Source organism: Cyprinus carpio, chromosome B3 (genome assembly GCF_018340385.1).
Source record: "Cyprinus carpio isolate SPL01 chromosome B3, ASM1834038v1, whole genome shotgun sequence".
Taxonomy (NCBI): Eukaryota; Metazoa; Chordata; class Actinopteri; order Cypriniformes; family Cyprinidae; genus Cyprinus; species Cyprinus carpio.
In genome coordinates, this window is record NC_056599.1 from 14,272,861 (window position 1) to 14,286,039 (window position 13,179).

General features: G+C 37.0%; 1 protein-coding gene across 12 annotated transcripts in view; it reads left to right on the plus strand.

Annotated features, from left to right (window-relative positions):
- Positions 1 to 1,643: 1,643 nt before the first annotated feature.
- The window catches only part of LOC109048148 (rho GTPase-activating protein 44-like), a 59,021-nt gene continuing 47,485 nt past the window's right edge, over positions 1,644 to 13,179 (plus strand). For 4 of the 12 annotated variants that reach the window (XM_042719824.1, XM_042719828.1, XM_042719826.1 and 1 more), the window contains exon 1: positions 1,646 to 2,077. In XM_042719824.1, coding sequence (XP_042575758.1) covers positions 2,025 to 2,077 — 53 coding nt within the window. In that variant the 5' untranslated portion in view covers positions 1,646 to 2,024. Of the gene's footprint in view, positions 2,078 to 13,179 lie in introns of all 12 variants that reach the window. The other 8 variants (XM_042719833.1, XM_042719832.1, XM_042719831.1 and 5 more) reach the window with 6 other exon arrangements.

Here is a 13,179-nt window from a genome sequence, read left to right on the forward strand (position 1 = left end):
AACAGAGCCATTTGCTGTTGCCATATCACACTGCCAGATGATACATACCTTTGTTGACTTGTGACAACACATTTGCAATTTAAGATTAATATTAAAAGGTTAATAATAATAATAAACTTAGCATTTTAACTTGATAGTGAAGTCCATGACAATGTGGCAAAATGAAAAATGCATTTTAGAACTTAATTACACAGTGGTGATGAGAGCCAAGCAACTCTGATTAAGAGGAATGCTGGATAGACCTTCCCTGCAAAATAGTGAAATATGGATTTGGCTGATTTGATTTTTATTATTATGGTCTATTTCACAAAAATGCAGTTGTGTGCTGCACCAGCTTTCTATTTCTATAGACAGCATGAAATAAAATTGTCAAACCATTTCAGTTTTGTCAACTTTAGGCTGCTGTACATGGTATTGGATCACTGCATTTGTCAAATAATGAACAATATGCTGTTTTGTCAGATGTGTGAGTGAATCACAATCATCTTAGCCTTTGTAACATTGTTAAAATGACACCATATGGTTGCCTGTCAGCACCATTTCAACGCCTCTATTTTTATACTAATTGTCTCAGGATGTTTCTAATTCTCATATCTACATCTAACAAGTTTGATTTCTCATCGTCCCCATCTTATACATATTGAGTTACACAGCTCATGAACAATTTAATTGTTTTCTTATATATTGTAAAGAATCTTTGAATTCATCTTTATTCAAGAGTCAAAAGTATGTAAGTATTTTTGGAAGGACAAACTGAGATAAACAGTTCACGATGATGTTTTTAGTCACAATTCAAAAGATTAAAGCACTACTTACAAATTCAAAATTCTTATTCTTATAACAAATGTGTTTTTGTTGGTTTTTGTTTCACAGCATCTTTTTATTGTAATGTTTGAAAAAGCACTGATGTTCAGTTACAACAAGGTTGCCAAAAGATGAATATAAATCATACCAAGCTTTAAAAATCTTACTGAAACTGACCTAAGATATCATATAATATGTTGTCTCTTCAAGTTAACAGTAATGAAATTGCTGGCTGTCAGGAGGGGGTGGAAGTCCTTTGAGTACAGGTCAAACATGAAAGCAGCCACAAGATGGCAGAGTCATCCTCACAAAGCCCCAGAATTCCGCTCGTGTTCAGTTCCCAGTGGAAATAAATAGCTAACATTCGCAAAGCTATGGCTCATGTTTGTTCATTTCCCTGTGGAAATAACCTTCGCCAAACTGATATAGCCATGTGTTCGGTTTTTTTTTATTATTATTTTGATTTATTTATTTATTTATTTATTTTACTGGCTCTCGTACATCTTCTAACTTGGTTACTACTTTGGTCAAATTTTGAGTGGGGAATATAAGTTTTAGAGAATATAATATGGTTTAATGTTGGCTCAAACGTTATCTTGTGTAAGTAATTAATTAGCTAAATCGTTAGAAAAAAAAAAGAAAAGAAAAAAAGCTTTTATTTTCATATTTAGCCTATAAGGTCAACGTAACTGATTGGACAAATCCAGGATCCACATAATAGCAGCCACCTTAGTAAATAAATGGTTAGAACTAGTCTATGCCGTTCCAGTAGGCTATCCAAAGTGTGGTTAGTGTGTGTGCACAACGAATATTCCATAAAAAAAAAAAAGAAAAAAAGTGAAAAGAAAAAAATAACTAAACGCCACCACAGCATAATGCATACCTGTCTGTCGACCGAACTAAATGAAAAGCGCTCGGCACATGGATCATGTGTAATAAGACTACACTTCCCATGCTGCACCGCGCTCGCGTCGTTCCGCTGCTGTCACTTTGCCGATGCGAGAATCGCCCAGCAGCATCTCAGCCGAGCAGCAGCGCAAAAATGCACTGAAATACGCATCTTAGGACATTTCCACCCTCTTTCGGTTTGCCATGAGGGCGTGTGATGGGAATAACGGGGATGTTCGCACCGGATTACGTCCCTTTATTTTGAGAGAAATGCGGATTGTTTTGCGCTTGAGGTGTTAACTCAGAGAAAAAAAATATATATATATACAAAAATGAAGAAGCAATTCAATCGGATGCGACAGCTCGCCAACCAGACTGTTGGCAGGTGAGCGCTATGATTTTAAATACGATCGTTTTACACCACGACGAAGTTTATTTATTATTTATTTACTTAGTATATTCATTTGCAGAAAAGAATCCATAACTCACATATATTTTCCTATTCAAACTTTCGTTATTTTCTAAATATAGCCTATAAATGCATATTTAAACATTTTTAGTAGACATTACTACTAATAGCGTCTAGCTATTGCGCAATGCATCTTAAAATAGGTTTATGCATTATCACACCTATGCAATATTAGGCATCATTATTATAAAGGTATGATTGGAGGTTGTGCATGCATCCGTGCTGTGCGTAACGGGTTCAATGCAGAGGTATTTCTTCCAGCAAAATGCTTCTCGGAGGTTCCCTATGGCACTGACACTACACCCCCTGCACAAGCCTCCAGGATGCATTTCCATCAAATGCAGCTTAATGTAGCACTGCTGTATCAGCTCACATTGATTTGGATGAGATGTGTGAGAATGACGTGTCTCTAGTGCCAGCTGATGCGGATGGATGCGGATGAGAGGAAAATGGCAAAGGCGCAATGTTTTCATTGCACACTGATCTCTGAAAAAAAAAAAAAAAGGAGGAGTTGGGTGCAGTACATCAGCAAGATCTGTCAGTGATGGAGAAGGTCATCATTGCTTCAGAAAGCATGGCTTCGAATTTCCAAATCCAGCGCATTATAGTGCAGATTGCGAAAAAGTTGCTGTCGTTTTTTTTCTTTCTTGCTTACCCCATTTATCTTGTTTATTCTGGAGTGGGTGTGTGATGCTTGACCTTTCACGTGTTTGGATTGTTCTTTATGTTCTTCGCTCACCCACCTCTCTTCTTGTCATGCATGGGATGTTGTGAAAGGCCAGAAGGTGTGTGTCGCTATCAGGCGGCTCCTTGCTGGGTGATTATGCCCCAGTGTTGTGGGTCATCATTTCAAATCCATTCTCAATGGGTGGGTCGAAGAGAAGCTTCTCTTTAACCGCCTCTGGCTGGCATCAGCAGGCCAGTGGAAAATGGCAAGCCGAGCTCCTCCAACCCAGTTCCAGCATTGCTCAGGGAATGAGATTGTGTGTGTGTTTGTGAGTAAGCCCTGCATTAGTATGCTCTACCTTTCCCTGGTAATGTCCAGGGAACTGTGGCAGCGGCCCACTGTGGCATTCTGTCTGTAGCTGTGCGGTAATGAGAAACAACATGTTTCCTAAACAACACAGTGTCCTGACTCATTAATAATATGTTCCAGGGTCTGGGAGGGCACACTGGACTGATGTTTGCTTTGGAAAATAGATTCGCATGTTCCTGTCATGTATTAAAATTACAGAGTGACATCTCCCAATGTCAGCTAAGAGTTGCACTTAGACACTGTGTTTATGACCTTGACAGACTCATGCAGAGCTATTGCAGGGCAAGAGATGATCCATGACTCTTGTTACATCACTTGACTTTTGTCAAGCCAATCGCATACAAATTTGCCTTCATTTCAGTATTCAATGCTCGCTTTTCACTTTAAGGTTGGCATGAATCAGAAGTTACAATGGTTGTTCTTTTCATATTATGATGCATTTTCAGTTATTTGATTATTTTCTGTTTGTTATTTTCTGATTATTTTCGGAACTTCATAAACAAAAACTTCAAAAGCACTAAAAGTGTTTATTAACATGAATGAAAAGTCTTTATATAATATTTACAAAACAAAGAAATTAGTACTTTTAATCAGCAATTAAACATTAAATGAGACTAAAAATAGTAGTAAATAATGTTACAAACAAATTTTCTATTTAAAATAAATGCTATTTTATAACTTTATGTTAATCAAAGCATCCAAAAATTCAAAGTTTCGACAAAATAAACTAAGCAGCTCAACTCTATATTCTATATTAAAAGAAATGAGCAGCAAATATAACAAACATGTTCGAATGATTTCTGAAGGATCATATGACACTGAAGACTGGCGAAATTTTGCTGATAATTCAGCTTAGCATCACAGGAATAAATTACATTTTAAAATATATTCAATGCAACCTTGCTTTCCAAAGCATTACTAAATACTGACCCCAAACTTAAATGAGATTGTTATTCGAAATAGATTCTGTTCGACAAGCCATGTTTGAAGCCATTGTAAAATAGCGAATACACAATATAGTTGATAATCCATATAAATGTATAGCAACCGTAAACAACTAAACTCCTCTTCATGTTGTATCTAACAAACATTTCTATAATCACACTGTATGTACTGCAATACTGCACAGTCCTAGTGAATGCATTTGTATTTATGTATTTGACATTTGTCCAGATGCTTTTATAGCTTTGTCCCCCCCAATCCTCCCTGCTGTTTTCATTTCTCATCATTTGTAAATCACATTTCCTCTTGCCCACTGTGATAAAACGACTACCCCCTGCTCTGTGTGTATGTGTATTCGTGTTTATTTGGCTCAGGGGCCAGTATTTGTGTTCTCATTGTGACTATATTTATAGTCCTCTCTCATTCATGTTTTTGTGGCAGTGAGTGTTCGTAAGGGTTTTTTGTGGGGTTGTGCACTGCCTGTAGTGTTTTCTCTCTCAGGAAGTATGGCAGCCTCCCTCTTCCTTCAGAACTGCCAGCTTGTTGTTACTGGGACCAGTATGTTGTAAGTGCTTATGGAGTTGTGTGTGTTTTTCACCGTCAGCAGAGAGCTTGGGAACAGTGTGTTGATTAATGGCCCTGCGTTACAAACGTGCTCGCACAACTAGAGAGTGCCCACATGTTGCAGGGAATCCTTTCTTATATATATACACCAAACACTTCTATTTAAGGGGTTTTATATCTTAGGCTGTTCATGCACACAACAATGGGTCCACATGTTTCAAAGTGCAAGTTTTTGAAAACTATACTGTTAGCGTCTGCTTGTAAACTACAAAAAACGAATTTGTGAAAATGTTGATTTCTTGCAAATGTGTTTTATATGTTCACCAAGTGGCAATTAGTTTTTTTTTTAGTAATTTGTGTAAACAGAGTTTGTTTTGACAACATTGTTGTCTGTAAAAAGGCAAAGGAAAAATGTTTCTGTTTTAGTACATCGTTTTCATGTAAAACCGTCATACTCTTAGTTGATATGAAACCACACCTGGTCTGAAGTATAGTTCATTTGAACTGTGGATTCCTTCAGAGTTATTAACTTGTGGTAAACAGCTGTCACTAGTACTAATGGTGCTACTTTTGTTGATAATTTAAAGATACTGCAGTTTGGACATAAAGAGGAGTTTAAGCCAAGCAATCAAACAGGGCTTCCCTATAGCATACAGAAAAGCAAACCAGTTTCTTATGATCAGATTGAGACTCATTACACATGCTGAATTTCTCATTAGCTTCTTGATTTTGCAGATTTATCTTTTTCATTGAAGCTAAAATGAATTTGTGCACAAAGTGGACTTGATTTAAATTACTCGGTTGAGTCTGAAACGGATGAACCTGAATATGAGTTGTGTTTTGAGGCAGATTGAAAATGAAAGGTACGGTGAGTGACGATAAAAGGTTAATCCGCTTCATCTGCCAGTGTAATTATAATTTCTGTGAAAAACATTGAAAGTCTATGGTGTTTAACTGCCACTATAGTGTCCGTTTCAAAGAAAATGTGCAGTGAATTATTTGTAAAGGTACATTTTAGTAAAGTTTTACGAAAATGTAGGTAGAGGCACATTTTTGCCAATTACTGTATTTTCTCACAAAACATACTCCAAAAATCTCCAAAAAAGCAAAAGAAAATTACAGCATAGTAATCAGAAGTTTGACACGTAGATAACTGAACATGTGTTTTTTTTTGGGTAAACTATCCATTTTAGGCATCATAAGGGGGGCAAATTTATGCCATCTTTATTACCTTATTTTGGCCAAATTCTAAGCCAGCATCACAGAATGCATTGTGTCGACCTCAGTGAAAAAAATGTGGGTGAACTTGAGAAACTAATGTTCAAAAATAAGTTAATTCATTCAGATAAGTGACAATAAGAATGGTCCATTTAATTGAAAAGTGATTGTTTCATCCATGCAATATATGTGTTTATAATTGGTGTCAGCTTATAACATGCTAAGAGTGTTGAGCTGTTAGCGTGGCTGCCTGTGTAGATAGTATTATGATTTCATGGATCATTTCTAGAAGATAGCTGTCTATGTAGGCAGTAGACAACAAGGCAGCTCACTAGAATGGACCATTATCTTCTTCTGGTATTGGCTATATCAGTATAGTCTATTTTCAAAATATTTCTCATTCCTACAGTCCAGTAGTCGAGTTTATGTATTGTTCTCTGATGTCATCATTCTTTTCCTTGAAGACAATGTGACGCCTCCAATTTCAGATCATTTTTCCAGTTCTAAAACACAGACAGGGTCAGAGTGTGCCAGCCTGGTCTCAGAAGCCGAGCCTTTAGCCCTGCTACTGTAGCTCTATCATTAGCCTAGCCTATATTTGATGTAAGTCACAGGGACAGTGTCTTTTTTCAGACATCATGGCGTCTCTTCGTCTATTTATCTGCAGTGGCCTAGTTTTTAATTAGCTGGGAAACGCTTCTATAAAGAGGTCCTCCTTCCTTCTCTTCTCTTCTCCAGCCTCCACCCCAGTGTCTCTGGGGGTGCGCAGGTGTGCAATGTCAGCAGCTCTAAGACTAAACTCATGCTGGTGTGTGTTCACTGGTTAGTGGTGATCAGTCCCTGCAGTGAGAGAGAGTGGATGACTGATAGGAGTTTTTCACTGGCAATCAAGCGCAGCAGTGACCACCTACATTTTAAGTGGCCTTACTTTTGATCTTCTGGAAATCATTTTTCCTGTCATTTTTTTTGTTCAAAAAATACAATAAAGAGTTCTAGACCTTTAATTTGAACTTGCTCCAAGATGAATGATGGAATAATAGTGTAGCATTAGAACATTTGATTAAAAGCAAGCATTAGGAGAAAAAAAAAAGTATACTATTGTGTGCCTATTTTATTGGGGAATGAGCTTTTCATGAAGCATTATGAATTACATTATATTAAAGGCCTTTCCCTTCAATAAATAGTTCTTCAGTCTTTTTAAAGCAGATCTTCCATATGAAACCTTTGATGACACCAAAAAGCAACTTTGAAGTGTAATTGATTAATATAGCACATCATGATTCTTTTTATAGATTACAGAACATTCCAGAACAGAACGTATTAGCTGAGACCTCTAGCGTCAGATCCGTGTAGCCACCAGCACACTTTCCACTTATGTCTTTCTCCCTCTTCCCCCTTTCTCCTTCTCACTTCCTGCTCTTATTCCAAAGCCCAGGCCTTTTGAAATAATACTCGTGGCTGTGCAGTAATAGATGTCTGTAGAGCAATTAAGGGCAGGAGGCCCCTTTATAATGCACGGTCCAATTACCCAAACGAATCCACTGTTTGGAATGGACAGTCCTCTTTCGCACTCATTGTCTCTGTCGATCTGTCTCGCCCCTCTGTCTGGCTCAGAAAACACACACTCTCAAGCCGGAATACATTACCGCTGATCTACCACACGGGCAGAGTCGGCGTCAGAGCAGATCTACTGGAGGGGCATTGGATCATCGGCGGGGGGGCACTGTCGTTTGATAAATATTTTTTTGACGCATTGGCAACATCATAGTAGCATGGAAATCCAGACCTAAATCTGAAAGATCTATATAGAATGACAATGAAAGATTTAAGGCCCGTTCACACAAAGAACGATGACTATAAAGATAACGATATTAGCGTCCACACCAGCGAACGATATCTTCTGTTTATTCTAAGCGCACGCTCGTCTGGCGCTTTAAATTCTCGAGCGCGTTACAACAGGATGGATTCTGATTGGCTGTCAATTTTTTATCCATTCATCAGCTGGAAAAAAAAATCGTTTTGAAAGTGATTCCAACGATATCGTTTTTCTTTGTCTTTATCGTTATAGTTGTGGTGTGGACGCTGCTGTTCTTTAATACTGAAAACGATTTTTAGAACTATATCTTTATCGTTATCTTTATAGTTATCGTCCTTGGTGTGAACGGGCCTTTAGACTTGGGGTTTTATCTAAAAGAGGAACAGAAGACAGCGCTGAAATTTGCTGTTTGCCGACCGGATACGGTTCCAATGATCTATATAGAATGACATTCTACCCTATAATGTTAGCTCCAATGATCTATCTATATAGAATGTCATTTATAATAATTTTTTTTTTTTTTTTTTTTTATACCTGTCTTGATTCCTAATACACAACAGATGACGATTGTTAGGTTAAACGTTCAGAATACGATTCAATATAAGGTTAGTATAGCCTAGTTCAGCACGTCAGCGAATTGGACAGCGACTAATTCTCGCGTTCTATGAGTTCAGTAGCCTACATTTTTGGGAAAATGTACATTTTTGGGAAACGCGCGAGGAATTGCGGCTAACGTTTATAACCTTGCACGTAGAGAGCGCTTTTAAGAGCTAAGATAGGCTAGGCTACATCGAGGGAAACCCGGCCCAGAACAGATAGCCTAAACAACAGAAACAGGACAGAAAATAATAATATAAATATAATATAGGCTAAATAAAAAAACATAAAATAGGCCTACCATGAATAGCTATATATTTTTTTATACTTAAATAATTTACAAATTACGACGACAAAAATAAAACACTGAATCAGTTTGAAGCTTTGAAAAAAACCGGCAAAAAAAAAAAATGTCCCCATCAGACAAAGTGTTTTCGTATAGATGTTTCTGAAAACTTAAGGCTTTTTTTCTTAATAAAAACGAGTTGGACATCATCACACAAAAAGTCTGCGTATGGACCAACAGAAGACTAAATTCGCCTGCAGAGAATAAGGATGTCACAACAATAATGAGCCACTCACACAGGTTATAAGGTTTAACTGATTTTGTAGTTTTTTTTGATTTGCGTAGAATGCAAATTCTGTAGAACTTGAGAAATAGATAAAAGAAAAAGAAAATAAAAATACAGGAAATGGAAAAAATAAAATACAGAAAATACAAAGTGTGCTTCAACAAATAAAATAATTTCTTTAAACGCCGTTTTTTTCTTAGGGTTTCAAGGACTTTAAATACTCTAAAGGACTCATTTTCTAAACAAAATAAATAAAGGACAAAAATAAATGTATTTTCTGCTATTACTTTATGCTAATACTTGGTTTTTTAACCTGGGTTACACACCTCCCAACAGTTTATGCACGCACCCAAGCAGAAATGACATAAGCCCGTATATCTTTACAGACAGCCAAGTATAAAAACACAAATGCAGTTAGAACCCACAAACATTCATCAACAATTCACCTGTTTTTTTTTTTTTTTTTTTTTTTTAATTAGCTGCTAACAAACTGTCTATAATATAGACGGACAAACTGTTCTTCAACTTGAAATGGATTTTGCGCGCGCGCCTGCAAATCAAATGTAACAAGTTTACTCGGCGACCAATAAGCATTCACCATGACGAAGCCTAGTAACGTGCCATGAGCAACCAAAATTATGCATTTTCCCCATTCTTTTTATTTTATTTACTTTAAGTTACAGTTTGAACATTTAATAGTAAAATAATAACTAAAAGGGATTTTTTTTTTGGGCCACGCCATGGCCTGTAGGAGGGGCAAACAAAGCATTTAAAGTCAGACATGCAACTCAAATTGACAATTGAAACCAAATAGACGCACACGGGCTTCTCATGACGTCCTTCTGACCACAAGCAAGCATTTACAGTCACAAATTGAACCCAGATTGACTAGGGTTACCGAGCAGAGTCTGTTGCTTTCCGTCATTTGGGATGTGTGAGAATTCTCAAGGCTGTGTGTCAGAATGCATGCCCTGTGAAACAAGGTAAAACTAGAGACAGTGTAATGAAGAATGGATGTAGCACTTGTATGAAAGATGATTGGGAAAAAGTGCAACACTAAATACACAAGTTGTAAGAAAGGAAGATTAATTAATTGATTTCCAACCGTTGACTACAAAGCAGAATTAAACTGTAATAATGTTGAATTTGAACTTTCCACTATGAGAACTAGCGGCAATAAAACAGCAACAACTTTTATTCTTTTTCACACAAATTATGATATCTACAGGGGCAGATTATGAATTAATAAAAAGTTATTTTCATGCTCTTCCTTGCACAACACCATCTTATGACCTTAAAACAATTTTACCATAGTGCATGTTTTTTTTTTTTTTACTTGTACATTTTGACATTTGTGTCACATAACCAGCTCTCCATATGTTTGGCTTTTCTGACGTAAACTTGCTCCGTAGCTCACCTGGTACAGCAGTGTACTTGTGAAGCTTCAGTGATTAAAGAGAAGAAACACTTGTAGAAGCAAGCCAAAATGGCACAGTTGATGCAGCAAATGCATTTTTATGTCACTTTTCCTTTTTATTAACACTATCAAAAAACAACGTAGCATTAACTTTCAGTGCCACTTACCAGCAATTTCACTTCCAAACTTCCGCGGTGCATGCCGATGTACAGTATGTTGTGTTTTTTCAATGTTGGTCCCCAGTATGAGCCCTGGCAAAAAGGCAGGGTAGATGATTAGGTTTAAAACATTTTTTGTTATGTTGGTTGAAAGTCTCAATAAGTTAAGAGGTCTAAATGTATTTATATGTATTTCGTCTGTGGATGGGGTAGCACCATAAAATGTTTGTCCAATCATATCCCTCTGTCCAAGGAATTTGATAGGCTGTCCTACCTGTCTGTTAATATATGTATTTGCATACCTCTGCGCACCCTGTTCGTGCAGACATGATACGTCATCAGCGCATTACATTACACTATTACAGATTGAGTGAGAATGGAAGTGTTATTATTGTAATATTATGCGCTTATATTATACTGTAATGTTTTCTCTTTGAATGAGACATGAGGTAATGTGACAGCATTGCATTCAATCTTCGACCAACGCTGTCTCTCATCATGTCACTAGTTAGCTTCTGTTTTCCTGTGTGTTTTTGTATTTTGGAGTATGCATGGCTTTGGAGAGTGATTATGCAGGGAGGGTGGGATCTTATGCTTTCAAAGCTAGCTTGCTATTCCGAGACTCTCCGAAATCCAACACTACTTTGGACGACCAGCATTACCAGAGAGACTACGCTTGTTGTCCAGCATTACCAGCCAAGCTGATTTCATTTTTATGCTGTGAATCACAATGCGATTATAGATTATGCAATGATTCAGTGTAACATCAACAGCACAGCAATGCAAAGCTTTTGCAGTTAGACATGCAGTATACCTAGTAATTCACATGCTCAGAGCTTTTCTGGTTTGACAGCTCCAACAACAGGATGTTGTTCCTTAAGCTCAAGGTGGATGCATCCAATTTGATCTGGAGTGTTATACCGGCTTTGGTTTGCCAGCTTAAGGTGCATCAGTGCCACCTCCATATTGTAAAGATGTAGAATAAAGCATGAGACTAGCAATGGCAAGTAAATCGGTTTGATTCCCAGAGAACTGATTTGAATGCAGTGTTGCTTTTATCCAAAGTGCCACATCAGAGTCACCTGAAACTTTTGTCTTGACAATAAGCAGCACTTCTGTTGTTTTCATGGCCATGCACAAGAACTTTGTTCAAATCTGTGAATCAGCTTTGAGCATGATTCATTGTTTCTAGCGGTGATGAGCTGGTCAGAAACAGCAGAGGTGAGATCTTTCAAGGCTTTCTCAGTCAGGAGTTCTTGCATGATTGGATGTTTGGTTGAATCAGGGAGACTGCTCTGCAGGACTTTTCTTACCTGCACTAGGCAGCGCTCATTATTAGACTGACTCATACATTTCTCATTCGCTCATTCAGAGCACTTACAGAGCATATGATTTGTATAACTGCTAAATTGCCCTCCTCCGATAGCTAACTGTTCCTGAGGGCTTCAGGATCATGCAGGCAACAACAGGGGCATTTTTGTTGGTGATAAAACTGTTCAGAAGGTTGAACATCATCCATTAACCTTAGTACAGTTTGCATGCCTTAAGTTGCGTGTGCACAAATTGCAGATTTATTTGCATCACAAGAAATTAAGACAGGGAAAAAGAGAATAGCATTTTTAAAACCAAAAGCACGACTTGTTCTGTGCACAATTTCTTTGTATTTTTAAACATGCACAAGCATTTGGCAACACCTTGGCTCCCTGAAGTGACCGTGAATGGTTTTTAAGATGCCTTTTTAAATTATTAAAGTTCTTATATGCATAAAACATGGTGATATTTCAATGAGCACTAGCAATGGTGAAACCAAGAAGAGAGGCAAAAAAGAAACTTTGCATACTGGAGAGGAGAGGCATTACCTACTCATAGATGTGAAGGCTTGATATAAGTGTTCTTTTTGCTGGTCTTTGCAGGAGTTTCTAATAAAAGATAGATTGCTGAGTGGCAGAAAGTTACAGTGGCCATCAGCGTAGCTGCTTCTGAACATTATACACTTACTGAAATTGAAATGTTCATTTGTACAGCTGTTGACTGATTAGTGCTGGCTGGCAATACAAAAGATTTTACCATCTTGCAATTACTAACATTTAACCAAGTAGGCAGCAGTTGAAATTGAGTCGTAAAATATTGCAGGCTTCTTCACAGTTTGGCCAGATATCAAGCATAGTCTGCATCTGAAGTCATATACCATCACGGTCAGAATCCTAAATGTAATTAGAAATAAATTTATAGGAATCATGAGTTGATCCAGGCCATTTTTCAGCTGCTTTTGTTGTGTTTAATGCTTGATTAATTTTCAAGATATCGGGGTCAGTGTTGTTATAGCCTACTAAATCTAAAGAATTAAAAGTTGCGTTTGGTAATTGAAGCTTTTTTTATTATTATTATTTTTGTAAATGAAGCTAAAAAAAAGAAAAAAAGAAAAAAGGAATGATTATTATACTGAAATATTGCCTTGGTATTTCACTGAAATAACGTTAGTTTAAGTTGAAGTAGTAGGCTAAATTTACTATGATAAAAAATAAACAGAAATAAATTAGCTAAACAGAAATGCAAAAGAAGAGACAACAGCACATAACTTACTAAATTACTAAAATTCCACACTCATTTTAAATGCTCCATATCTCTACAATATTTACTTTTTCAACAGTTCTTTTTTTAATTTTACTTGAAATAGAGGTTTACCGGATCAGTTATA